General features: G+C 53.2%; 1 protein-coding gene across 9 annotated transcripts in view; it reads left to right on the forward strand.

Annotated features, from left to right (window-relative positions):
- MYO18A (myosin XVIIIA) overlaps window positions 1-27,280 on the forward strand; it is a 151,764-nt gene that overhangs the window by 89,584 nt on the left and 34,900 nt on the right. For all 9 annotated transcript variants that reach the window (XM_069089762.1, XM_069089767.1, XM_069089770.1 and 6 more), the window contains 16 exons: window positions 4,245-4,418; window positions 5,132-5,222; window positions 6,348-6,540; window positions 6,667-6,753; window positions 8,964-9,105; window positions 9,892-10,051; window positions 12,300-12,486; window positions 14,881-15,124; window positions 17,580-17,689; window positions 18,808-18,873; window positions 22,499-22,627; window positions 23,781-23,924; window positions 25,003-25,092; window positions 25,293-25,412; window positions 25,604-25,715; window positions 26,207-26,334. In XM_069089762.1, coding sequence (XP_068945863.1) covers window positions 4,245-4,418; window positions 5,132-5,222; window positions 6,348-6,540; window positions 6,667-6,753; window positions 8,964-9,105; window positions 9,892-10,051; window positions 12,300-12,486; window positions 14,881-15,124; window positions 17,580-17,689; window positions 18,808-18,873; window positions 22,499-22,627; window positions 23,781-23,924; window positions 25,003-25,092; window positions 25,293-25,412; window positions 25,604-25,715; window positions 26,207-26,334 — 2,177 coding nt within the window. The remainder of the gene's footprint in view (window positions 1-4,244; window positions 4,419-5,131; window positions 5,223-6,347; window positions 6,541-6,666; window positions 6,754-8,963; window positions 9,106-9,891; window positions 10,052-12,299; window positions 12,487-14,880; window positions 15,125-17,579; window positions 17,690-18,807; window positions 18,874-22,498; window positions 22,628-23,780; window positions 23,925-25,002; window positions 25,093-25,292; window positions 25,413-25,603; window positions 25,716-26,206; window positions 26,335-27,280) is intronic.

Raw genomic sequence — 27,280 nt, forward strand, 5'->3', positions numbered from 1 at the left:
CTCAGTGTTGTCACAGGTACAATGAGGGGGTGGGGCTAGATGTCTTCTGAGAGTTCTCCTGGCTCAGACTCTGATCCTAAGTCACTTAACCTCTCTGGCCCTCAGTTTCCTCATCCGTAAAATACAGGGGGTTTGGCTTGCTGACCTTGTAGGCCCCTGACCATTCTAAATCTATGAGCCTGTGAGCCGTCTGGACACCCTGAATCAAGGCCATGACCTGTTGGGAGCTCTTCCTCCATCCCACCTCAGGCACACTGACTCTCTTTACCTTCTAAGAGCCCTCTGGGACACCAGGGCACTTGTTTCCTGGGAGACCCTGGCCACAGGGGCCATGTCACCACCAGGTGGTCATCTGTCCAGGATGGGACAGTCTTCTCTATTTGGGCATGACTATGTCTGCAGTTTCCACTGGAGCCTACCCTGACACCTCATTGTGGCGGCTAGCAGCCCTGGGCTCTCAAAATGTCTGCCAGCAGAGCTCAGGCTCAGGAAGGGCATTGAGCCTGACTGTCCTCTTGGCTTCAGCCTGGCTAAGCTCAGAAAGGCTTATGGTAGCATGAAATCTCTGATGGAGTCAGAAAGACTTGGGTTCTGTTCCCACCTCAAACACCTGACTAGCTGTGTGACCCTGGGCAAGTCACTTAACCTCTCTGTGGACTTTATTTGCCCCATCTGTAAAAGCTGGATGACCTCAGAGGTCTATTCCAGTTCTAGGTAGACCTAGAGTCAATGATTCTACCTTTCTGGGCCTCAGTTTCCTTGTCTGTAAAATGAGGCAGTTGGACCACAAAGTCCCTTCTGCTTCTTGTTCTGTAAACATCTTTGATCCAAGGGGGCATGACCGTGGTCAGCACCCTGGGCTCTGAGGCTGAAGGGCTCCATCAGTCAGTAACATGCATTAGTGCCTGTGTGCCCAGTACCGTGCTCAGAGCTCACCACGTTATGGGGGAGACAGCTTGCAGACAATTTTGTTCAGACAAGCCAGAGACAGGATAGCTTGGAGATCCCCACCAGGGAAGCCGCCAGAATGATGGGGGATCAGGCAGGGCTTCCCACGGAAAGTAGGATTTGGGCTGGGATTCGGAGAAAGCCAGGGAGGCCGAATCACTGGATTGCCGGGGATCTGGTTGGATTGTGGGGTATAAGAAGACTGGCCAGTGGAGAGCTTGTGAAGGTCTTCGAACACTAAACAGAGGGTTTTATGACTGATCGTGGAGGCCATAGACAGCCACTGGCATTTCTTGAGTAAGGGGCAACATGGTCAGGCTTTTAGAAGGTCAATTTGACTGATGAGTGGAGGGTAGACCAGAATGGGAAGAAACTTGCGGCAGGGAGACCCGCCAGCAGGCTATTGCAGTAGTCCAGATTTGGGGTGGCGAGGGGGCAGCAATGTCAGTAGAAGGAAGGACATGATTTTACAAGGCCTTGGCAATGGATTGGATGTGGGGGGGAGAGGAGAGTGGTGAGAGTGAGGATGGGAGGATGATGCCTAGGTTGTCAGCCTGGGTGACTGGGATAGTGGTGATGGCCTCAGCGGTGACAGGGGAATTAGGAAGAAAGGAGGGTTTGGTGGGAAATGTGAGTTCAGTTTCAGATATGAGAGACTGGAGGTCAGCAGAGAAGTTAGGACTGAATGGGTTGATTTGAGAATCATCAGCGTAGAGATGGTCCTTGAATCCATGGCACCGATGAGAGGTCACCAAGTGAAGCAGTGTAGAGGGAGAAGAGAGGAGGGCCAGGACAGAGTCCTATGGGATACCCACAGTGACTAGGCATCCCTTGGATGAAAATCCAGCAAAGGTGACTGAGAATAGGTGACAGTCAGATAGCAAGGAGGAAAAGGACTAGGAGAGACTGCTGTCATGGTCAGGGCATTGGACACAAGGAAGGAGGCGCAGAACTTAGGGGACCCCCCATGTGAATAACTCTCATTCCTATTCCCTTCCACACAGCACCCCTTGAGGAACAATCTGGTAACTAAGCCCCTGTGACCCTCCCTATTGGGGGTGAATGGTGCTTTCCCTCCCCTCCCCACTCCTAGGGTGAACGGTGCCCCCTCCACGGTGTTCCCTCTACTCTCACTCCAGGGTGCTGGGATGTGTCTGGCTCAGTGGATGGAGAAGGAAGCCGGCCTGGCCAGAAGCTGGGGAAAATCCAAGCAGTTAGGGGTCTTTGGGTGGTGAGCCTGCAGTGGTGCCCAGAGCAGCTCTATCTCTGTGCTAGCCAGGGCTCAAGGCCTGCCCCTCTTGCCTCAGCTAATGGGCTGTGCTATTTCCCATGGGCCAGACACAGTGGGCTTGCCCCACCCCAGCTCCTGGAAGCCACAGGCCGGCTTCCCCTAAGCCCCCCTTCTTTGGAATCCCCCCACCTCCTCTCTCTGTCTCTCTCCTCTCCTATTTGTCTCTCTTCCTTTCCTTTATTTCCTCTCTCCTGTCTTTTTCCTCTCTCTTTTCTCTTCTCTCCTTTCTCTCCCCTTCCTCCTCTTTCTTCCCTGTCTCTGTCTCTGTGTGTCTCTCTCTGTTACTGTTTGTCTGTCTCTCTGTCTCTGTTTCTCTTTGTGTCTCTGTCTTAGTCTGTCTCCCTCTCTCTCTCTTGCATGATGGGGTAGTGGCCACTAGGGGGCAGCAGGTGCCAGACTGCAGCTTTGCATCTTTTTGCTTGGAGATTAAGGCATGGCTGAGATCATTCGGTTTGTGAGGCGTGGGGGGAGGGGGAGGAGTGCTTGGTGCTGCCAAGGGTGCAGATACCCCAGGGGCTGGGATCTTCTGGGAAGCAGAGGTGGGGAGAGGCCCCTGCCCACCTCCTGGGGCTTGCATCAAGGGAGTCAGGTTTGGAGGATCCAGGACCTTGGACAGCCCTGTCCCTCCTTGGGCAGAGAGGCTAGGTGCTGGGTCCAGGCGTTCCTGCTGGACCTCTGCTCCTGCCCCCATCTCTTTGGGCAGGAAGACTGTTGAGCTAAAGAAGGTTGCAGTGGGTGCCTCACTGGGGGGTCTGGCTTGGGGCTGGTCCCTTCTGTGGGTCCAGCCAGGAAAGGGGAGAAGTCAGTGCCTGGCTTTAAAATGTGGGCTCCAGAGTGTGTGGGTGTGAGCATCCATGGACACATGTGCCCCCAAGGAGACCCCATCCCATTCAAGGCAGGCACTGGGCAGTCCTGGAGCTCCTGTGCAGCCCCGACTTCTTAGAGGGCTGCATGCGTGTGTGTGTGTGAGTGTGTGTGTGTGTGTGTTGCTGTATCTGTCCCTGTCTCTGATTTTCTGTGCATCACCTGGGGGTGCAAGATATATGTCTGATAGAATTTCAGAGCATGTTTTCCTTTGAGCTAACTTCTGTGTGTTTGAGGCTGGGAAACCTCACTGAGGCATTGGCTTTGTATGTGTATGTGTGTATGTATGTGTGTGTGTGTGTGTGTGTCTGGACTCAGCCTGCCCCCATCATGTCCCCTTCCCCCCCACCCCCACCTGCCTCCCTCTACCCCCATCCCCCTCACCCACCAGGCTGTGTTTATGATTTTGTTTGCTAACAAACTGTTTTCCTTTGCATGCTGCATGCTGGCCCTTTGCCTTACAGAAGCTGCTGAAGGTAAAACCTTGTTTCTCGTTAGCTTTCCTTAATTACCGTGATTAGCCACATGTTGGCTGAGACGTGTGTCTGCGTGGGCCGTTCCCCACAGCTCCCTCTGGGCAGTGGGGGGGGGTGCACGCTCCAGGCCTCCTTCTCTGCTCCCCCCCAGAAGCTGCTGAGGTGCCACTGAGTGGGGGAGGAAGGTGGGAAATGGGGACATGAGCCCCCCAGACGCTGGCAGAGACGGGCGCCCTCTGCTCAGCTTCTGGCTGCTCCCCAGGCAGGCGGCTCTGGTGCCATGCCCATGTTTGGAGGGGGCTCCTAGAGCCCTGCCAGGTGCGTGGCTGCTTGCCACCTCTCTGCTCGGAGAAGGAGGCACAGCTGAGATGGATCTCCTGAGGGGTGGGCAGCAGGCACACTGTCCTGTGGAGGCCGCAGGTGGGAGTCACCAACCTCCTCTTCTTGTACCTGCCTCCTTTCTGTCTCACTCACCTTTGGGGTCCCTTGGGCCATCCAACCTCCCTGGGCATCCCTGATGCATGCCCTCAGATCATCAGAGGCCAAGGCCCTGCTGAGCTTCAGGCCCCCCACCCTGAAAGAGAAGGTGACAGAGGCTGCAGGACGTTTGGTCACCAGAGGGTGGGAGGAGGCTCTCCTGAGACTTCCTCTGCTCCTTTCTGCAGCTGGGCGCAAACAGTTTGCCCGCCACGAGTGGGCGCAGAAGGCAGCGTATCTGCTGGGCTGTAGCCTAGAGGAACTCTCCTCTGCCATCTTCAAGCATCAACCCAAGGGTAGCCTCCAGCGCTCAACCTCCTTCCGCCAGGGCCCTGATGAGAACAGCTCAGGAGATGCTGCAGGTATTGTTGGCTCTCCTTCCCCATTACCTGGGCATCAGCCATCCTCTTTGCGGCTGTGTCCGAGCCTCACTTTCCTCATCTCTAAAATGGGCTTAGTAATCCCAAGAGGCAGTATGGCACAGTGACTGCATCTTGGCTGTCGTGGCTCTTGTCCCCAAATGACCAGGCACCACTGAGCCAGGAGGTCTCTGACTTGTGCCTTTGGATAATTTGGAGTTAGAGGGTCCTGGGTTCAGGTCCTGCCTCTGACACATACTGGCTGTGTGACCCTGGTTGAGTCACTTGAAGCAATGCTCTCTAAGTAAATTGCAGAGTCTGGTGCTGATCTGCATTGGTAGAGAGAATTTCCACACTGGGAATTCTTGATGCCATTGAAACCACAGACTCAGTTAAAAAAATACCTGTAGTAACTGTCTCCCAGTGCTATTGTCAGGCTCAGATGATGTGACTTCCATAAAGGGCTTTGCAAACCTTAAAACACCGTTGGCTCTGAGGGCTGCCTGGTTCTTATCAGTATCTGTGTCAGGTAAATGGGTGTGAGCCAATTCACTCCAGCACATGGGCCCATTTCCCAGGCCAGGTGTGGGTGTGGCCCTGAAAACAAGGACTGGTCTCTGGGGCTGGGGGCAGGAGCTGTGCCTGAGCCCCCCCTACAGGCCAGGGCATCCCCAGGGGACACAGGGAAGAGACCAAGGTCCTTGGGTTTCCCACAGGCTCCAAGCTGAGTGCCCTCGAGTGTGTGGAAGGCATGGCCTCGGGCCTCTACTCCGAGCTCTTCACTCTGCTCGTCTCCTTGGTGAACAGGTACGTCCCTGGCTTAGGGCTGGCCGTGGGCCCCCAGCTGCATGGGGAGCTTTCCAACCTCCCCGATGCCTTCCCTGCATTGCAGCACACCCCTCCCCACCAGCCCAGGGCGGAAGGCTGGTGCCTGAACCAAGGCTCAGGGGAGGGAGATGCAGGGGGTAAGGAGGACCCATGTTAGGGGAGGTGGGGTGGGACACTGCCAGGTGGCGCCCTGGGCCGGGCAGCCTCTCCCTGCTTCCCTTTCTTCATCAGTAAGATGTGGGAGCTGAACTTGAAGACCTCCAGGGCCCCCTCGAGCTCTGACCCAATGACCTCCAGGGCCCCCTCCAGGTCTAGCTCTGTGACCTCCAGGGCCCCCTCAAGCTCTGACTCTCTGACCTCCAGGGCCCCCTCAAGCTCTGACCTTCTGACCTCCAGGGCCCCCTCAAGCTCTGACCCAATGACCTCCAGGGCCCCCTCCAGGTCTAGCTCTATGACCTCCAGGGCCCCCTTGAGCTCGGACCCAATGACCTCCAGGGCCCCCTCCAGGTCTAGCTCTATGACCTCCAGCGCTCCCTCGAGCTCTGACCCTATGACTTCCAAGGTCCCCACCAGCTATGACCCTATGACCCACTGACCTCCAGGGCCCCCTCCAGATCTGACCCAATGACCTCCAGGGCCCCCTCCAGGTCTAGCTCTATGACCTCCAGGGCCCCCTCAAGCTCTGACCCACTGACCCAGTGACCTCCAGGGCCCCCTCCAGCTCCGACCCAATGACCTCCTAGTCTGACTATGCTCACCTCCAAGACAGAGGTCCTTAACCTGGGGTTCATGAACTTGTTTTCCTTTGTAATATTTTGGTGTAACTGGTTTCCTTTGTAACCTCCCATGTTTCATTTTTTGCATTTACACACCCACTTCTGAGAAGGGTCCATAGGCTCCCCTAGAGTGCCAGCGGGGCCTAGAAGGTGGAGGCTCCTTGTGAGCCCGGTAGCCGATCCTCCTTCCCTGGAAGACACAGAGCATTTTGGAAAGGAATCCAGAAGCCTTGTGGTCCTGGCTCCATGGGGGCGGGCAGCCCTTTGGTGGGGACTGGGCCTGGAAGGCGCTGCTGCCCCTTACTCTGCCTCCTGTCCTCTCCTGAAGGGCCCTCAAGTCCAGCCAGAATTCCCTCTGCTCCATGATGATCGTGGACACTCCTGGCTTCCAGAATCCAGACCTGGGGGGCTCGACTCGAGGGGCCTCCTTTGAAGAGCTGTGCCACAATTACACCCAGGACCGGCTCCAGACCCTCTTCCACGAAAGAACCTTTGTACAGGAGCTGGACAGATACAAAGAGGTCAGCTCGTCCCCAGCCTGCCTGCCTCAGCTGGCAAAGCTCCCTGAGAATGTGAGGGATGGGGGCAGTGTTTGTGGGTGGGCCTGCTGCCTTGTCCCTCACTCTTGGTGCTGTCATCCTTCCTAGGAGAACGTTGAGTTGGCATTCGATGACATGGAGCCTGCCGCGGTGGACTCGGTAGCCGTTGTGGACCAGGCATCCCACCAAGCCCTGGTAAGCTTTGCGGGGGTGGGGCTGGCCCACGTCCTCCCACTTCTCATTTCCTCTCCTTTCCTCCCCTTAATGAAAGTTCAGTTCAGCAAACCCTGATTCATGAGTCCTATGTGTGTCCCTCTCTCTGCCCCAGTTTCCTTCTCTGTAAAACAAGGAGGTGAGGCCCCTTCTGTGAGCTTGGACAGAGACAGTGTGTTCAGTGGCCAGGGTCCTAATCTAACATCTAAAATCTAACTAATCCTGATCTAAGATCTAACATCATAGGGCCTGGGTTTGAATCTCAGCTCTGCCACTTACTGCCTGGGCAAGTCATAGCTTCTCTCTGGCCTTGGTCTCCTTGTCTGTGAGATGTGGCAGTCGGACTAGATAGTAATAATATAATAAAAACTAGGATTTATATAGCACCTTAAAGTTGCAAAACACCATGTGTATATGAGGGAGGGAGATGGGTCCTGTTATTATCCCCCTTTTACAGATAAGGAGACAGGTACAGAGAGGTTGTAGGACCTGCTCTGGGTCACAAAGGTAATAGGTGTCAGAGGCAGGATTTGAACTCCCTGTCCAGCTTTTGCCTGCTAACTGATATGGGTACCTATGATCTCTAAGGCTCCTTCCAGCTCTGAGTTCTTATGACTTGCAGACCATACGACCTGGATAGTCAGACTAGAGACCTGTCCTCCCCTGGAGGGTCTTTGAGGGGCCTCGTGGTTAGAGCTGTGATCAGGAACCAGAAAGTAGAGATTCTCTTATCCCAACGAGCCTGCCCAGGGAGGGGCTGGCTTTGGATTTTAGCGGGGTGTTCCCACTAAGCCGTCTGGGCCCCAACAGGTCTCTCATCACCAAAGGGTTTTGTGATCAGAGATTGAAGGGTTGGAAATTGGGGAGGTTTCCTTGATTCCCCCACTAGTGGCGAGGACCCCAGAAAGCCATGCTGATTGGCTAGCTCTACCTGATGTGCCTGATGCTTGCCATTTGCCTTTAATTAGGCAAATTCCATGACAGCTTATTAGAAAATTGATGTTGATGCTGGGTTGCTAATTTCCCTCCCTAGCTTTGATCCCTCTCACCCTCTTCCAGCCCTTCCCTTGGGAATGGGCTTTTGTACAGCTGGCATCAGGGGTGGAGACGGGGTGGTAGCTGCCATCACCCCAGGACTGTGAACCCTCTCAATGCCTAGGCCCAGTGGCTTTTTGGGGAGGTCCACCTAGCTTTATCATGATCTTGGGGCACACAACTTAGAGAGCTCCAGATAGCCCCAGAATGGATTATTGAAAGTGTTGGAGAGACCCAGGAGTAAATTAGGATGCTGTGGGCAGGGTTCAGGCCATCCCTCATTATTACCATGGGGGCTGAGCATCGAGGCACCTTCCAATGGCTCGACGTCCATAATAGACTCCCCTCCCCCCATTAAGGAGTCCTGCTTGCAAGGGAGAGCCAGGCACCCACTTATCATTCTAATGGACTGACTCTGTATTCCTGAGGCCCAGCCTAATCTGTCATGGTACCTTAATCACCCATCAGGCCTCAGCCTTGTTCTGCCAGGGTCCCTCTTTTATCCTTTTAGTGATAATGACTCAGGCAGCACCAGGAGAAGGTGTGAGCAGCCAGAGCAGAAGGGAAGGGAAGCAGCTGGGGGAGAATCAGGGAGCCAAAGGGGAAAGTAGCTCTCTCTCTGTCTCTCTCCTCTGCCTCAGAGCCGGGTCATTTGGGGACCATAATAATGGGGAGAGGGAGAGAAGTGAAGTAGGTTCTTTCTGGTCAATCAAACAGCAGACACTTATTATTAAGCACCTACTGTGTTCCAGAGGCTGTGCTAGTCTTTTATAGGGAAGGCCTAGGAGTTCCTCTGATCCCATCCTGGAGCAGTCATAGAGTCCCAGATCTAGATCCAGGACCTCAGTAGCCAATGATTCCAACTCCCTCATTTTACAGATGAGGAAACTGAGGCCCAGATGGGTTAAGTGACATATAGACATCATAGACTGAGCTGTAAGGGACCTCAGAGTTCCTCTCATCTAACCCCTCACTAAACTGAGGCCCAGATGAAGCCACTTGCCCAAGGTTACATAAACATTACATAAACCTGGATTTGAACCCAGGGCCACCAAAGCCAGTGTTCTTTTCACTGTACTATGCCTACTCCTTCCTCCACCTCTTCCCATGGCAGTTTCTTGCAACTCCAGGTAATGTAGGCCTCTGTCCCCTTTTAGGTGCGAACCCTGGCCAGGCCAGATGAGGCTCGGGGCCTCCTGTGGCTGTTGGAAGAGGAGGCGATGGTCCCAGGTGGCAGCGACGAGGCCCTGCTAGAGCGGCTTTTCTCTTACTACGGCCCCCAGGAGGGTGACAAGAAAGGTGGGTGGAGCAGCTCCCCTCCTGGAGGGAGGCTGATTCCGCCCTTCCCCCTGTCTGTGGGGATCCCCCTAGGTGTGCCCTGCAGTATCTGTGACTGAGTAGGACCTGGAGCCCCCGGGGTTTCCTACAGGGCAGTTTCACCCTGAGTCTCTGTGCCCAGTCCCTTGGGGAATTCTTTTTTTTTTCTTAATTTAGTATTTTATTTTCCCCCAATTACACATACAAATAATTTTTCTACATTCATTTTTAAAATTGAGTTCCAAATTCTCTCCCACTCTCCCAACCCCTCTCATTGAGAAAGCAAGCACTTTGATATAGATTATACATGTGTGGTCATACAAAACACATTTCCATATTAGAAGACATAGACCAAAGCAAAAATCTGAGAAAAATAAACAAAGTAAGAAGAGTCTGCTTGGATCTGTATTCAGACTCCATCTGCTGTTCCTCTGGGGATGGAGAGCATTGTTCAGAGTCCTGTAGCTCTGTATTGCTGAGAAGAGCTAAGTCATTCACAGTCTTGCTGTTCCTGTGTTTAGTGTCTCCCTGGTTCTCTCTGTTTCCCTTTGCATCCGTTCATGGAAGTCTCCAGGTTTTCCTGAGAGCCTCCTGCCCATCGTTTCTTATAGCATAATAGTATTCCATCACAATTGTACACCGCAAATTGCTCAGCCATTTCCCAGTTGATGGGTGTCCCCTCAATTTCCAGTTCTTTGCCTCCCTTGGAGAATTCTTCCCCCCAGCCTCAAGAGCTGGTCCCTGAGCACTTCTCTTTCTTCCCTCTAGGACAGAGCCCCCTCCTCCGAAGCAGCAAGCCTCACCACTTCCTCCTGGGCCACAGCCACAACACCAACTGGGTGGAATACAACGTGGAAGGCTGGCGGAACTATGCCAAGCAGAATCCAGCCATGCAGAATGCCCCACGGCTGCTGCAGGATTCTCAGAAGTAAGTTGCCCCCCCAACCTTGTGGCTCCAAGTAGGGCCATGGGCTCAAGTCTAATGGACCACTGGGGGCCATGGAGAAGTGTGCCCAGGGCGTCTTTTCCCATGGGGTATACCAGACGTCACTGCTTCCTACGGTGCCTGCCACACAGTAGGCAGTTAATAAATGTTTGTTGCATTTGTTGTTGGCTCCCAAGTGGCAGCAGGAGAAGCTAGCGCCAACCACAGATCATTCAGAAGCCTTCATGGCTAGCCTCGCCACAGAGGAAGCCCCTGGAGGCCTATGAAACTTAAATTCTCTCTTTAGGGAAGACTCATGGGATACAGCTCGAGGGGTCCAGGTCTCTCCCCACGGCTGGGATCTTATACCATCACCCCCACCCCTCCCCCATGATTTCTTCTTAACCTGGGGTCCACGGGCCCTCCAGGATTTGGTGGACGGATTTCACAGGGTTCCGTGGAATTGGATGGAAAAAAAAGACATTCACCTTTTACTGAAATGTAGCCTTTCCTTCAATTATTTAGAAGCATTATCCAAGAACAGGTCCATGAGCTTCCCTGGACTGTCCGAGGGGCCATGTTAAGAATGCTCTAGGGAATGAGAGAAGTGCTAGGAGGGGAGGGGAATAAGCATCTATATGATACTTACTGTGTGCCCGGCACTGTGTTAAGTGCTTTGCAATTATCTCATTTGATCCTTACAACAGCCCTGGGACATAGGTGCTGTTATTATGCCCATTTTACAGATGAGGAAACTGAAACAAAGAAGGTTAAGTGACTTGCCCAGGGTCACACAGTAAGGGTGTGGGGCTAGATCTGAACTCAGGTCTTCCTGACTCCAGGCTCCCGGCTCTATCTCCTGTACCACCAGCTGCCTCTGACCTAAGATGGGCATAGCCTGATGGGAATTGGTCTGGTGTAAATAACCATTCCATTATAATTCCAGCATACTCCCAGAATCTCTGACTCAGCTCCTGTGGGCAGGGGTTCTGGGTCCCCTGGGTCACCTCACTCTCCATAGATGGTTCTACATTACTCCCCTTTACAAAATCCTAAGGAGAGAAAGTACCATGAAAGGCACTAGACTGGGACTCTGGGAGGCCTGGGTTCTAATCCTGCCTCAGATACTAGCTTTGTGACCCTGGGCAAATCACCTCAATTTCCTCATTTGTAAAAGTAGGCAGGTAGCCTCTGAGGTCCCTTCCAGATCTAAATCTATGTGCCTGTGAGCCCAGGTGATAATTAAAGGCATTGAATAAAAAGCTTTCCTAGGGGGTTGCATGGCCATTTTTTTTTTTTGGCATCAACAATAAAGAAATGAAGAGGTATTTTTAAAGTGATTATTATGTGCCAAGTTTCAGCAGTTGGGAGTTGGGATGGGGACTCCACCAGCCATTTATTTGACTAGTTTAAAGACCTCCCTGGGGAAGAAACTCTCTACAAATCCAACTACCCTGCAGTTTATAGTCCTGGAGGATTGAGAGGTTAAGGGAGTTGCTCTGAGTCCCCACTGGGATCTGTATCAGAGACAGGACTTGAACCCAGGTCTTCTTGGCTCTCTGGACACTGTGAGGTACAAATATAGACGCAAAGAGACCCCCTGCCTTCTGGGAGCTTGCATTCTAACAGGAAGTGCTAGCCTGAGATGGACACTTTGGTCCTGAAAGTTACCCATGACAGGTGGATAGGGATTGAGGAGCAGGTTAGCACAACCCGTCCAGGGACAGTTACAGAGTTGATTTGGTCATGTAATGTGTAGTGCTTGCTGGTGGTGGTGGTGGGAGGGGGTGGTTCTCAATCTGTTCTCCTATACAGAGGATATACGCTGCTCTCCCTCCCAGGCAGACTGGCTTACTTGCTGTTGCTCATATATCACATCATATCTCTTGCCTTTGCACCTTCCCCTGTGTCTTGGAATGCCCTTTCCTCCCTTCCCCTTCTTACTTTCCATTGCTACTGTTAAAGTTCAGGTCAGGTGCCGTTTCTACGTGAGGCCTCTCCTAATCCCCATCCCCGGCCTCCTAGATATTGGTGTTCTTCCCCATCCCCAAAGCTGCTCTTTATTTTCATTGGAAATATTTTGTATGTGTTTTCTCTGTGCATGTTGCTTCCTCCCAGTGGAACGTAGCCCTTGGACTGTTTGGTCTTTGGCCCCCCAGTGCCTTGGGCAGCGCCTGGCACTAGAGTCCTGATGCTTGACCGCCAGGGCTCATTGAGTTGAGCTGACTGCCTCTCCCCTGTACTCTGTTAGGAAGATCATCAGTAACCTGTTTGTGGGCCGGGCCGGCAGTGCCATGGTGTTGTCAGGCTCCATCGCAGGGCTGGAAGGTGGTTCGCAGCTGGCGCTTCGCAGGGCCACCAGCATGCGAAAGACATTCACCACCGGCGTGGCTGCGGTCAAGAAGAAGTCTCTCTGTATCCAGATCAAGCTCCAGGTGGTGAGTGTGCCCTAGGGCTTTGTCCTTGACCCCTGAGTGTCCAAGGCACCTTCTTCTTCCTCCCCCACCCCTCCCTCCCCCTCCTCCTCTCCTCCCCCCCCCTATTCCTCTTCCTCCCCTTCCTCCACTCCTCCTCCTCTTACTCCCCTTCCTCTTCTTCCCCCTCCTCTTCCTCCTTCTCCTCCCCACTCCTCCCCCTCCTCCTCTTCCTCCTCCTCCTCTTACTTCTCCCCATCCCCATCAGCCCAGCACCCACCCACCCCAGAGTGAGGGGCCTGAGGCTGTCTTGAAGCAGGGGCTCCCCTGGGTCCTAGTCCTTGATGCTCACCCGAGTGACTGTGTCACTCCCCTAGAATACAAGCTTCTCTGCCTGGAGGGGCCTTCTTGCTGTCTTCACACGTGATGCTCAGTTTCCAGCCTTCATGCCTTTGCACGGGCTGTGGCCTGGCAGGCATTCCTTCCCATCTCTGCCCCTTTCAAAGCTCAGCTCAGGTACCACCTTCTGTCTCCATGGGCTCACCGAGCCAGAGAAGGAAGAGACCTCCATCCGGCCAGATGGTCCAACCCCCTCACTTTACAGATAGAGAAACTGAGGGAGACTTGGCCAAGGCCACGCAAGTAGTAAGCCTCAGAGGCAGGATTTGAACCCAGGTCCTCTGACTCTACAATGCCTCCCATCAGACCTTTCCTGATGCTTCATCCTGCCTCAGCTAGACTAGTGTTACTCTACATTCACTTGGCTTATACTTTGTATCATATGCTGAGATAGAATATAAGCTCCTTGAAGGCATTTCTATCTTTGTATCTAAAGTATCTAGCATAGGGTTTAGCGTGTAGGAGGTGCTTAAGAAATACTTGTGATTTGATTGGTTGAAGTTATATCCCAATAGCTGCCTTCTGAGGTGATGACCAAAGCATCTGCTGCCCTCCAGGGAGTGGAGTCCGAGCCTGCTGGGGGCAGGGCTGGTCAATGGTAAAGTCTCAGCAGCGTGGAGCTAGGAGGAGACAGGCTGAGGTTATTTTCCTGCCTTTGCATCTCCTAGCCATGTGTTCCGGGGGCAAGTTCCCGAGGCCTTTCTAGGCCTCAGTTTCCTCATCTGTAAAATGGAGCGTACTCACAACTACCCTTCCCTAGGATTATTGTGAGAATCAAATGAGATAATGAGTAGAGAAGTGCTTTGCAGGCCATACATCACAAATCTTGTTTTCATTCATGTTTTGTTTTGTTTCTATATATCCCAATATCATTTCCAAATACATTTCTTGCCCTCTTCTACCCAGTGAGCCAATCCCTTATAAGGAAGATTTTATTTTATTTTATTTTTTGCTTTTTAGAGAGGGGAGGGCAGGGCAATTGGGGTTAAGTGACTTGCCCAAGGTCACAAGACTAGTAAGTGTTAAGTGTCTGAGGCCGGATTTGAACTCGGTCCTCCCGGCTCCAGGGCCGGTGCTCTATTCATTGCACCACCTAGCTGCCCCTATAAGGAAGATTTTAAAAGAAAGATGAAAAAAAAGAACAGTTCAGCAAAACATTAATTGCGCCTAAGGGTGGATTCCACATTCCATATCATAGCCCACCTCTTCAAAGAGGGGACAGCGAGGAGTCTTCCTGACTCCTTTCTGGGGCCAGGCTTCACCTTTACGATCCTCACACAGTGCGCTGTAACACTGACAAGGTTTTTTTCAGTATACATGGTTGGTGTTATTGTGTGGTTTCTGCTTGCTTTGCCCCGCATCAGTTCAGATAAGTCTCTCCATACTTCTCTGTATTCTTCAGTCATCATTTCTTAGACCATGGTAGTAGTTCCATTATTTTCCTGTGCCACAATTTGCTTAGCCCTTCCCCAGGTGACGGGCACCTTCTCTGTTTCCAGTTCTCCATGACTTCCAGCTAGGGCTACAGAGAGAAAATCAAGATGGTCCTTGTGCCCCAGGAGGCCACATTTTAATTAGGGGAGACAGCCCATAAAGAAGGACTCGTGTTCACATTCCTGTTCACGGCAGATGGAAAGGCCAGGAAGTGTTTGGGTAGGGAAAGCGGTAGATGGCAAGGCCCCCAAGGACCTGGAGGAGCAATGTCAGAGTGGAGGGTCTACAGCTGAGATAGCCCCCCCGAGGGTCAGGTAGGCTCTGAGATCCCTCCAGCAGACACAGGAGCATGGGACCCAGCACCAGTTGTCAGCGCCTGAGGGGCGCCAGACAGTGGGACGCCGAAGACTTGTCTCCCCATTAGATTGTAAGCTCCCTAACTTTTGCCTCTTTTTGTATCCCTGGTCCTTAGTGCAGTGCCTAGAACATAGTAGGCAATTAATAAATGTTGATTGATTGATTCTCCTGGACAGAGGCAAAAGCTGGCCTCCTGGTAGATGATCCCTCTCTTCTTCCCGCCTGCAGGATGCTCTCATTGACACTATCAGGAAATCAAAATTGCACTTTGTTCACTGCTTCCTGCCTGTAGCTGAGGGCTGGGCAGGTGAGCCCCGCTCGGCCTCGTCCCGACGGGTAAGCAGCAGCAGCGAGCTGGACCTGCCTCCTGGGGAGCACTGTGAGGCCGGCCTCCTGCCGCTGCATATCCCCCTGCTCCGGGCCCAGCTCCGCGGCTCTCGTCTTCTGGACGCCCTGCGCATGTATCGCCAAGGTAGGGCCTTTTCTCCTCCTCCGTTCTGTCCTCAGCTCTTCTCTCGGACACCTCCCTCCCCACCTAGTTTTTCCCCTCCTGCTTCCTTTTCCTTCGCTCACTTCCCTACCCTTCTTTCCTTGAGTCTTTCTCTTCTTCCCTCCCCTAGTCCTTCCTCTTCCTCTCTTCCCAGGTCCTAATTCTGCCTCTCTCCCATCCCTCGTTTACTTCCTGGTACCCCTCCTTTTCTGTTTTTCCCTTCCCAGATCCTGTCCCTTCTTTCCCTCTTCCATTTATCCTTCTCCCTGCTAATTCTTTTTTTCCTAATCTCATACCTCATCCCTACCTTGTCCATCCGTGGTAGTTGGAAAGGTTGGTTAGTACTTAAATTCTGACAGGGAAAGCATCAAGGCCTATGGCAAGCCCCCAAGGACCTTGGGGAGCAAAATCAGGACAGATGGTCCTTTGCCAAGAGTATTGTGAGGTTTAGGAAGGAATTGGGTTCTGGGATATTTCCAGCAGAGGTAGAGATGTGTGGGATCAGCATGTATCTGACAGTCGGCATCCTGCTCATGGGGGAACCCTGGTGGCTCCTTCTCTTCCTCCTTCCTTCATGCCTCCTAATCCTACCCCTACTTCCTTATACCCTTCCTTTCCTTTCTTTTTATCTTCCCAGGTCTTTGTTTTCCTCTCCCCCACTTCTGCCTATCCCTCTTTGTCCTCTCTTTCTTCCCTCTTTCCTCATCACACCCACTCCTGTTCCCCTCCCCGTCTCTCCTTCCCTTCTCTCCTATTGTAAAGGGTCAACATCATTCCAAAGCTCAGTAACTTCATTCCAGATTCCCAGTGACAATAGTTCACCCAACTAGGGTACTGTGGATTGACTCTCTCCCTCAAGTCAGTGGGCGTTGGGTCAGATTTTAGCAGAGAATAAGGGGGAACCTGTCTCTAAATAACTAAAATTCCTAAGGAAGGTCAGGTAGATGCTAGCCTGTTTGGTAATCTCTTGGAGTGGTGGGGGGGTAGGTGGGTGGGGAGAATGAAATGAAAGACATTGTTTGTTTGAGGCGTCTTCCTTTTGCCTTTGGTTAGGTCTGAGCCGGCAGGGTGAGTAGGTCCCACATGTCCAAGGCCAAGGTCACCAGCAGCCTTCTGACAACACAGGCTCAGAGCTGTAGAAGTAGAAAGAATGTCAGGGACCATGTGATCCAACCCCCTCATTTACAGAGGCAGAATTTGAGGCCCAGGGAGGCGATGGGACTTGTTTGAGGTCACGCAGGTAGTAACTTCACAAGTGGCCTTTGAACCCACTCACTCCAGGCCGAGGGAGGTGTGGGCATGTCTTTCCACCGCACCATTCATAACCCTCCTCTCAGCAGCCTGGGCCTCAAGACAGGGACTCCCTTTACTGCTCTGAATAAATCATTGATCTGTCCCCATGTCTTCATATGGAGTTGGTGTTTATTATTTCAAAACCAGATTGTTACCGCGCTGAACCAAAATCAATGTACTTTACTCAAACAAGCAGGTCGATGAGGCTGGCGGCAAAGGGGGGCCTCCCTCCTCCCCCCGGGCCTCTCGAACCATCCATCGTGCTGATGATTAATTAAGATGCCCGGCGTCTGCAGCCGCTCTCCCAGCCCATCAATTTAATTGCAATTCAGATACAATCAATAGCTTGCTCCATCCCAGCCCCTCAGAGGACCCTGGCCTCCTGCTTCAGTTATCAGGCACATGCATCAGCCTCATTCCCAAGCTGGATGGCTGCCCAGAGCCGATTGTGAGCACCAGGGCAGCTCACCTGCCTGGGCCCCTGCCCTCCCGTTGGCATCACTCTTGCAGGGTCTGGTTTCCTCCGGGGGCTACATACTCTAACACTGTTCTCCCTTTAGAACCAGTGGAGTCTTGGCTGTGTGACCTTTGGACACTGTATAACTTTTAGGGGTCTTCTTTCTCTCTGCCTCTAATCGGGGCTAAATCCTGAAAAGGAGTGAGAAAGTCAGCATGACCTTTATGGATGAATATTCCACCACTGTTTGGGTTGGCCAGTCTAGGAACCCAAAGCCTCCTGGGAACACCTTCCTGACGCCTAGCTTCAGTCTTTCCTGGTGCCCTGTGTGCATACTACTGCTTAACCTTAGGTCCATGATGTTGTTTTAACAAATATTTTAAATTTAAATATTTTTAATAACTGTATTTCAGTAAGATTGGTTTCCTATGCATTTAAAAGCATTATTCTTGAGGGAGTTTGATTGTGTGACCTCAGAGTACCTATAGAGGCAGAGGGTCTGGGTTCAAATCTTACCCCTGGTACTTGATACCGCTGTGACCTCTCCGGGCCCCAGTTGAGGAGGTTAGACTGGTTGGCCTCTGAGGGCCCTCTCACCTCTAGGCTTATTGCCTCCCACGCCTGGGCACTGCTTCTCTGGCAGGCATAACCTTGATAACAAGCTGGTCCCTATTCTCCTCCATCTAGGTTATCCCGACCATATGGTGTTCTCAGAGTTCCGGCGACGTTTTGACGTCTTGGCACCCCACCTCACCAAGAAGCATGGGCGCAACTACATTGTTGTGGATGAGAAAAGAGTAAATTGTTTCCCTCGTTCTTTCCCTGTCCCCTTTAACGGTATCTCTGACACCCCAGGGCTCGCTTTCCTTCCCAAGGCAGGGGGTCCTGTCTGCTCATCTCTGTTGAAAGAAGGATAGGAGAGCCTTGGGGCTGGCTGCCCAAGGTGCAGGCTGAGCATTTAGTTAGAGGCACAGGGAACAGCATGAGAGAATCTTGTTTTCCCTGGTGGGTACAGTGATGAGGTTGGCCTCTTTTCCTTTGAGATGTGGAAATCCCATTGAAAGTGGGTCGTGCTCTCTCCTGATCAGAACCGCTCTCCCCGATGTCCCGCTGATGTATGACTGCATTCTGTAGGCCTGCCCTGACCATTAGTAGCAAGCAGGACAGTGGTGACTGGCACCCTCCTAGGGGAGGGAGCCTAATGCTTCAGGCCTCTGACACTGGCCTTTGGGGACAGTGAAAGTAGAAGCCCCTTCTGAAGTGGGGTCTTGAAGTGCCCGGCCACATGGAGGGGATCAGATACATAGGCTAGGGGAAAGAACTCAGTGCCTGGCATACAGTAAGTGCTTAATAAATGCTTGTGATTGACTGACTTTGGAGTCAGGTGACCTAGGTTCAGATCTTACCTGTGATACTGACTGCCTCTGTGATCCTGGGCCAATTACTTAACCTCTCAGTCTCCTCCTCTACAAAATGGACCAGATGGTCCCTGAAATCCGTTTCAGCACTCGAGCTAGGATCCTATGACCCTGTCTAGCCATCAAACAGCAATCATTTGCTAAGTCCCTACTGTGTGCCCGGCTTTGGGCTAAAATGGGTGCACAAAGAAATGCAAAAGCTGGTTCCTGCCCTCCAAGGAGCACCGCCACTTCTGGCTGGGAGGCACCAGTGGGGGCTTCCCAAGGCTGGTCCCTTGCAGACTCTGATGGCAGACTTACCATGAAGGCTGGCCTTCAGCTTCATTCTCCCTAACGGTCTTTGACGGGCCCTGTGTTTAGAAGACAAAAAGTCCCATCTCTCTGCCCATCTTCACACCCCCATCCCCCAGCCTTCTTTTGCTGGCAGAGCCCCTTCCTTCCCAGAGTGGGGGGGTCAGGGGCTGGCTACCCTCATTGCTGCCATGCTCTCTTTCCAGGCTGTAGAGGAATTATTGGAGTCCTTGGACCTGGAGAAAAGCAGCTGGTACATGGGCCTGAGTCGGGTAAGCTGATCCTGGAAGGCTGATAAGCTGTTCCTGTTCTCTGCACCCTCCCTTCCTCCCCCTTGGCCATCCCTCCTCGCCTGAGCTCGCCCTGTCCTCAGGAGTGCCCAGGGAGTAGCTGCCACGTCCTGCCCTTACGATTCCTTCCTCGACTCTCAGCCACCCATCTCTAAATAACTGGATTATCTGGTGCCTTGAGAGCAGTCTGTGATGTCAGGAGGGAGTGGGCACAGGGAGACCTTGAACCTGGGCCGAGACATTAGGCAGAAGATGGAGGAGAGGCTGGGCTCGGGAAAAGGGGAAGAGGGTGACAGCATGGTGCCCGGGAGGACAAAGCCCTCTTTGCCTGAGCTGGCTGGGCACCATAGTTGCCGGGGTCCCACAAGCAGGCGGGACAGGAAGAAGCCTGTACGGCTGCCTTCCCACAGGCTGAATTCCTCATGTGAATGGAACGTGTTGGATAAAAGGCCAGGCACACCCGCCCCCGGGTGCCAGTCTGCCGCCTTCCCTCCTCATCAGAGAACCAGCTGCCTGCCCCTCACCTAATACTGACCTGCCTGTCATCCTCCAAGTACGTAGGTCAGGGGGCTGGGGGAAGGAGGTAGAAAGGCCAGGAGCCAGAGGAAGAGGGGCCAAGGACCACCTTCTCCAGGGCCCAGGGGGAAGAAATTCCTGGCCCGGGATCTTTCCAGGCCAGAGGGTGGCACTGAGGGGAATAGTAATGAAGAAGCTTGGCAAGGAGGTTTTCTGTGTGTCTGTGAGTGTGTGTGGGGGTCCCTTCTCTGGTTTTGGCTTTTTCTCTCACTATCACCCTGTTTTATTCCCTCTTTCTCCTTCTCTGTCTCTATCTCTGCCTCTCTGTCTCTGTCTCTGTCTCTATCTCTGCCTCTCTGCCTCTCTGTCTCTATCTCTGCCTCTCTCTCTCATTTTTCCTGTTGGTATCAGTCCCCATCAGTCTCTTTCATTTTCTGTCTTCATTGTTTTATGGGCTTTTCTTTCTGTGTTTCCGCCTTATTCTCTCTCCTTCCCCTCTCTGTCATGTCGCTCTCATTCTGTCTCTCTCTCTCATTGTTCTCTTTTTGCTCATTATACTTGTTGTCTCTGGTTTTGTGTCTCTGTCTTGGCCTCCCTTTCTTTATTTTTGTTCTCTCCCCTCCCCCCTTCTCTCTCTCTCTCTCTCTCTCTCTCTCTCTCTCTCTCTCTCTCTCCTTCCCTCTCTCCCTCCCTCCTTAGTGTTCTTAGGTGTTCTTGGCACCAAGGATCTTGCTGAAATAATTTGGTTTTTCCTCGAAGTAGGTCATGTCCCATTCAGTGGTGATTCTCCTCAAAGGGTGTAACAGGCAGGCTTGCTGAGATTTGAGGCTTGGCAGGAGGTGGGGGGAATGTTTCTGTGGGTCAGGTAACAGGTTTCCAAGCATGTCCAAAGCCTCCCGGAGCCTCTCCAAGCCAGTCCCCTTCTGGACAGTCTTCTCGGGCCCCAGTACTGTTCTGAGCAATGCTAGCTCCTTTGGCTGAGACAGACAAGCCCTAGTACCTGCTCCTGCCCTCAGGCCCAGCTGGAGGTCAGGCCTGGGATTTTCAGGGCTCTTGTTGTTTGGGGATGAGTGATATAGGCCTAATTTGATTCAGTTTACCAAGGACCTCCTGTATGCAGAGATCTGCTGTGCCATAATGGGAAGAGGCTAGTTGGCAGAGCATTGGTGCCATACATGGTCAGCTTGCTACTCTAGGGAAAGGGTTCCAGACCCCTCAGGCAGGCTGACCAAACCTATGGACCCCTTCCCAGAATAATATTTTTAAATGCATAAAATAAAATGCATAGAATTACGAAGGAAACCAATTAGATTGAAATATAGTTATCAAATTAAAGTTCATGGATTCCCCAGTTAAAACCCTCTGCTTTAGGGGTTCTAGGCTTCTGGCCCTCATCTCTAAACTGATCATCATTACATTTCTCAGCCTTAAGACTTGGGGTCTTTTCTGCTGTATTTCTTCTCTCCTCCAGGGATTCCTTCCTCTCTCTCTCTCTCTCTGTCTCTCTGTGTTCCCCCACCCTCGCCTTGCCTGCTTAAGTTAGCTAGGAATTCTGCCCAGGTGTGACTGCCTGGTCCCTGGGGAGCATCACAAGGGTGTTTTATCACTCCCGGCCCCTTGTGGCAGAATCTCCGTCTCTTCTTGGCTTAAACCCAGAGGGTGTCCCAGGAGCTTAAATCCAGGTGTGCTGCTGAAGGGAGAAGGGCCTGAGGACCGAGTTTGTCTGTGACTCTCAGCTGCCCTGGGGAAGGAGGTTTTGATGGATATTCCAGAGGCAACATTTCCTCCACAGAAAACTTTACTCTGTATAGATGGAGGGGGAAGAAAGGCAGGAGAAGTGGAGAGGCAGAAGCCTTAGGCACAGTCCATCTCCCTGTCCTTTCTTAGAGAAGAATCAATTAATCAATTCTCAGGTATTGATTAAGCCAAAATTAAGCAGTCCCTGCCCTTGAGGGGCTTATATTCTAACGAGAGAGACAAGGGCATATATAAGCACATACAGAAGAATGAGAGGGAACAAATCAAAATAGATACTGGATGTTAATCCAGGGGCATTTGGGGGCACAGCTTCATGGAGGAAGCCAGCTCTTGGATCACTGTGGCTAGTGTTGGCCACTCTGCACCGTCCACATTACCCACATGCCCTGCAGAGAGGAAGTTAGCGACTTTAGGGCAGCTTTATTTTGAAGATGAAAGCCAAGAGGGTCCTGACTGAATTGTTTTCCTTTCTGATTCTCCTTCTCCCCCTCAAAGAAGGCACTGGTTCCAGCCAGGTCCAGCATGATAGAGTGAGGGGTGAGACAGGGAGTGGGGGGCGCCTGCTGGGCTGGTGCCTCTTATGTCTACCCTCCAGCCCCAAACCTGTAAGACAGGTCCCTTGCCTAAGCCAGCCACCACCCACCCCACTGGCTTTACCACCAAAGAGAGGAAGCTTGGGTGTGGGGAGGGGTGGGGGACTGAGGGCTGGGGCGTCACCACATGAAAGAGGAGGCTGAGTGAGGAGAGGTGGGGCCAGGGGTGGGGCCAGGGCCCTTCTGTTCTCTCTCCCCTCCTCTCCTCATTATTTTTCCTATATAGCCCTATGTCCTAGCACAGCTCTGAATTCTAATGTAGCCACTGTGAAAGGAGGGAGCTGGGGTCCCCTCCTGAGATAGTCCTACAGTAATCATCACTCCCAATCTTGACCACCAAGGTGGGAAGCCAGAGGCTGAACTTTCTGGGGGAGGAGGCAGGAATGGCCTGGAACCCTTTGGCATTTTCAACTGGATGGCTGATAGGAAATGCCACCTCAGCAGCCCCCTCTTTGGCCCAGCCACCACTGGTTTTGATGCCTCCATGTTCCGTCTCTTGTCCGTTTCTCTCTACTGCATCCATCTTGAGAACTGTGGGGCTTCTCTTGGCCTGCATGTGCCCTTCCCTTCTTCTGTCCCCACCACTTTATTTCTGGTTCTCCCCCACATGTGACTTTTGCTGGCTCATAGAGGGAGCCTCTCACTTCATAGATGCTCCAGGCTCTGTTCCCTGGTTCTTCATGTCCTGCTGACCACTCAGGCCTCACTCCCTGCCTACATCTGGTTCTTCCTTCCCACAGGTATTTTTCCGGGCAGGCACCTTGGCCCAGCTGGAGGAGCAGAGGGATGAACAGACAAGCAAGAACTTGACCCTCTTCCAGGCAGCGTGCCGCGGTTACTTGGCCCGCCAGCACTTCCAGAAGAGAAAGGTACCCCCCCCCCCGGGGCAGACCCTCGCACCTCCATCTGGCCACTGTCCTGGCTCCAGACACTTGTCTATGGCTCGTTCCCCGGGTTTGGGGGGGGAGGTATAGTGAGAACTTGGGGGAAAGATGTACAAAGGACCAAGAAGTGGGCCTTGGGGCTGGACAGTGTGCAGGAGGTGAGCCAAGGCATTCCCAATTGCATTAATCCCTAGGGGGTAGGGAATGCGCATCTTAGCAGATTGAGAGATGGCAGGGACCTCAGAGATCATACCATCCCTCATTTTATAGACATGGAATGTCCTAGACACAGGAAGGGACTTGTTCAAAGTGACATGGGTGGGATTCAAACTCAGGTCCTTTGGCTCCAAATCTCTTAGTCTTGTCACTGTCTCTCCTGTGGCTTCCTCAGCAGCCACCTAGGATGAGTGCCAGTGAACGTCTCAAGTGCTTGGGGTATCCTTGCCTAGAGAAGGCGGCGTGGTCCCCGGGAGAGGGGTACCTTGGGGGTTAGGGCTGGGTCGGGCTCTGGCTCCTGGGATTTTCCATGAAGATTAAGGAGCTGTGTCAGGGGCTCCTTTTCCTATTAGCACGTCCATAAAGCAGCAGGCACCAACGCCTCTTGTGTTTCAGCAAGATTAGGTTTTATGGTACATCCAGGCCAGAGTAGGAGGAAAAACCAAACGGCCAATAAAGCAGATGAAATTAGTCCTGATGGGAGCAGGACAGAGGGCTCCCGAGGTGGGGGTCAGGCCTCACTCTCTTACGGGCCGGGGGCAGCAACCAGAGAAAGAGCCATGTTGGGAAAACCAAGTGGATTGACACCCCCCCCCCCAGTTGGTAGGATCCTGGGTCTGGAGTGGGAGGGAATGGGACAGATAAGGCAACAAGGCCCTGGGAGGTTGAGGAACAAGCCCCCCTCATCTGACAGATGAGGAAACGGAGGCCCAGAGGAATGAGTTGGGTAGCTTGCCCAAGGTTATCCAGGTAGTAAGCATCAGACGTGGAAATTCGAACCCAGTGTCTCTAATACTTACCAGCTGTGTGCCCTTGGGCAAGACAGTGGGCCTCTCTGACCCCAGGTTCCTTCTGGGACCATAACACTCAGGGTTTTCCAAGCCTTAAAATGCCAGGTAAGTGAGAGCTTCTGTGATTACAGATCCAAGACCTGGCCATTCGCTGTGTCCAGAAGAACATTAAAAAGAACCAAGGGGTGAAGGACTGGCCGTGGTGGCGACTTTTCACGGCGGTGCGGCCTCTCGTCGAGGTGCAGCTGTCCGAGGAGCAGATCCGCGGCAAGGACGTGAGTCGGTGGGAGCTCCGGGCTCCTGTAGGGTTGGCCCTGGAGGGGGCTTGGAGGCCATCTCATCCCCACCCGTCATTTTATGATTATATTTCAAAATTCATTTTATTATTTCAATGAACAACAAGCATTTTCTCTCTTTCTGATCTCCTCCCCTCAAAAAAACCTAATAACAAATGTGTGCAAAGCAACCACGTCCTCCCATTGGCCACATCCATCCCACCACCTCCTCTTACAGAGGAACCACCTGAGGCCCAGACACTCACCCAGTGCTAGAGAGTTAGAGTTAGAGTTAGAGCTGGGCTTTGAGCCCGAGTCCTCTCTGCTGCCCCAGAGGCTCAGGCACCTGCTCTCAGGGTGTGCCAGGCTGCTCCCAAGGGCTCCCCTGATCAGGGCTCAGGAACCTGCTCTCAGAGTGTGCCGGGCTGCTCCCAAGGGCTCGCCTGATCAGGGTTCAGGCCCACATGCTCCACAGAAGTAAAAGGTGCCCACCCACTGAATGGGGCATGTCTGTCTCTCTTATCAGGAGCCTGGACTTGTCCCCTCTGTCCACAGCTTTACTTGCTTGTGGTTGGGCAGTATTAGGAAATGGATACCAGAGTGAGGGTGGGCTGGCTGTGCCTCCCAGAAGCAGTGGATGGGAGTAGGGGGAGGTGCTCCCGAGTCTGCTTCCAGACACCCCCTCCTGGCCTTTCTATCCAGAGAGTCTCCCCAGAGCCACAACTGAGGCATCGGTTTGTTTTCTAGAGCAAGCTTGGTTTGTGCCCCAGAGTCCCTGCAATGGTTCCCCAGACCAACAGTCATTGACCCTTGGATGGTCATTGGTTTAGTGCTAGGTCATCTAGTCCACACACCCTCACTTTTCAGAGGGGAAAACTGAGGACCTGAGAAGTGATTTGCCTGAGGTCGCACTGTAAGTGTCAGAGACCAGATCTGAACCCAGGCCTTAGACTCCCTGCATAGCGTCCTCAAAGAGACAACCTCACTGCCATCTTTGTATGGCCGGTGCCTAACTGATGCATGGCACACAGGGGACGCTTAATAAATGAGCCCAACTGGTCGATTGTTCTGTTTCTAGGAGGAAATTCAGCAGCTCCGGAGCAAGCTTGAGAAGGTGGAAAAGGAACGCAATGAGCTTCGGCTCAACAGCGACCGGCTGGAGACGCGGGTGAGCGGCATCCTCAACCTTTGGCCAGCAGGGACCACTTGCTGGAGACAGGAGGCCCCGTCCCTCTGTCCGCCTGGGGCGGGGGGGGGGGGCGTGGGAGGCCTCCCTCTGTGACCCGAGAGCAGCCTGGCCCAGGTGGCGTTGCTGGGTGGCGGTCTCCAGGTGGGAGAGCGGTTGGCATGACTTGTCTCTTCCCCCAGATCTCAGAACTGACATCAGAGTTGGCGGATGAGCGAAACACCGGAGAGTCGGCTTCCCAGCTCCTGGATGCCGAGGCAGCCGAGAGGCTCCGGGCGGAGAAGGAGATGAAGGAGCTGCAGGTGAGGAGGAGGGCACAGGGGGAGCAGGATTAGGGCACCCGGTGGAGGAAGCCGCCAGCGCCTTGTCCCCTTGCCTATCCACCATTCAAGCTTTGGAACAAGCAGGTCAGGCGCAGGCTGGGCTGTCCACTGGTGGTGGGTGCCGATGGAGGGGTCCTTCTCCTGAGTGCCCTCGCCCTCCCACCCTGCAGACCCAGTATGACGCCCTGAAGAAGCAGATGGAGGCCATGGAGATTGAGGTGATGGAAGCCAGGCTGATCCGTGCCACTGAACTCAATGGGGAGATGGATGAGGATGACTCAGGTGAGGGGAGTGGGTGTGGCAGGGCCCCACCGTGGGTGCCTGTGTGCCCCTGAGCAGGGTGTGACCCGTCCAGTAAGGGGGACTGGATCCTCCTGGGGGGTCCTCCAGCTGGCCCCAGGGGGCTCAGGATGGACTTCAGGAAGTCTGTGAACTTGCATGGGGGAAATGACCTTTTTAAAAACTACCTCTACCAAAAACTGAGCATTGCCTTCAACTACTTAAAAATATTATTTTGAGGAGTCTGTAGGTTTCACTCGACTGCCCAAGGGAACGATCCCACTGTGAAATTTCATTCCAAGCCCTATGATCTCGCCCTTTAGTCAGGCTTGGGGGCAGGGGGCGGTATAGGAGGAGCTGCCCTGCTTGTGTCCCCAGCCCCAAAGCTCCTCCTGCTTCATCCTTCACTTTGTCATGGGCTCAGCTCTCCCCAGCCCCACTCTCCCTCCCTGAGGGTTCCCAGCCCTTCAGCCTGGCCCATACCCCACATGTAGGTGGGGAGTGGCGCCTTAAATACGAGCGGGCGGTGCGAGAGGTCGACTTCACCAAGAAGCGGCTGCAGCAGGAGTTTGAGGACAAGCTTGAGGCAGAGCAGCAGAGTAAGAGACAGCTGGAGAGGAAGGTGAGCATGGGGGGCCTCAGGTGCCCCGGGGCCAGGGGGACCCTCCTTCCTGCTCAGTGACTTTTCTGGAGGGGTCCTGGTGTTAATGCTGGGGTTTGGTCCCTGGAGGGGCCCGAGATTTTGAGTTGGAAGGAACCAGAGGCCATCTAGTCCAAACACCCTTATTTAAAGATGAAGGAACTGAGGTCCAGAGAGGTTAAATAGTTGACTTGTCCAAGGTCACACAGGCAGGAAACATCAGAGGCATGATCTGGCCCTTGATTCCAAAGCCAGTGGTTTTCCACTGTCTCACATGGCCTATTTCCTGATCCTAATTCCCTGACTTTTGATCCCAAAGCTTCTTTCTTCCCCACCTGGTGGTGAGTGATAACCCAGTGAATGCAAACTCACCTAGACCAGTAGACGGCAGCCTGAGCCAGACCAGACCAAGCTCCACATTCCACCCGGCCAGTTCACCCAGCCAGCTTCCCTTTGGCGTTGCTGCAGAGCTCACGCCCCTCCGATCCCCATCCCCCCCCCCCCCCCTTCCCCACTCCTGCTTTGGGCATGAGAAGCAAAGTGGCATTGCTGTGGCTTCTGGAGAGGGCCGTCCACCAACTCCTTCACTCGACTCCCTGTACCCCCCAGAGAGCTCTGCCCTGACCACCCCTCAATCCGCTCCACGTGTGGTGCCTCCCCTGCTAGAATGGAAGATCCTCCAGGCCAGGGGCTGGATCACTTTGTCTCTATATCCTCAATGCACTATCCTTAATCATTAGTGCTTAAACAGTGTGCTTTCCCTTCCCTCCCTTCCTTCATTCCTCCCTCTCTCCCTCCCTTCTTTCACTCCCTCTCTCTTTCCTTCCTTCCTTCCTTCCTTCCTTCCTTCCTTCCTTCCTTCCTTCCTTCCTTCCTTCCTTCCTTCCTTCCTTCCTCCCTTCCTCCCTCCCTCCCTCCCTCCCTCCCT

This window comes from Petaurus breviceps, unplaced genomic scaffold, assembly GCF_028583685.1.
Source record: "Petaurus breviceps papuanus isolate PSGF00001 unplaced genomic scaffold, PetGlider_PUasm1.0 186, whole genome shotgun sequence".
NCBI lineage: Eukaryota > Metazoa > Chordata > Mammalia > Diprotodontia > Petauridae > Petaurus > Petaurus breviceps.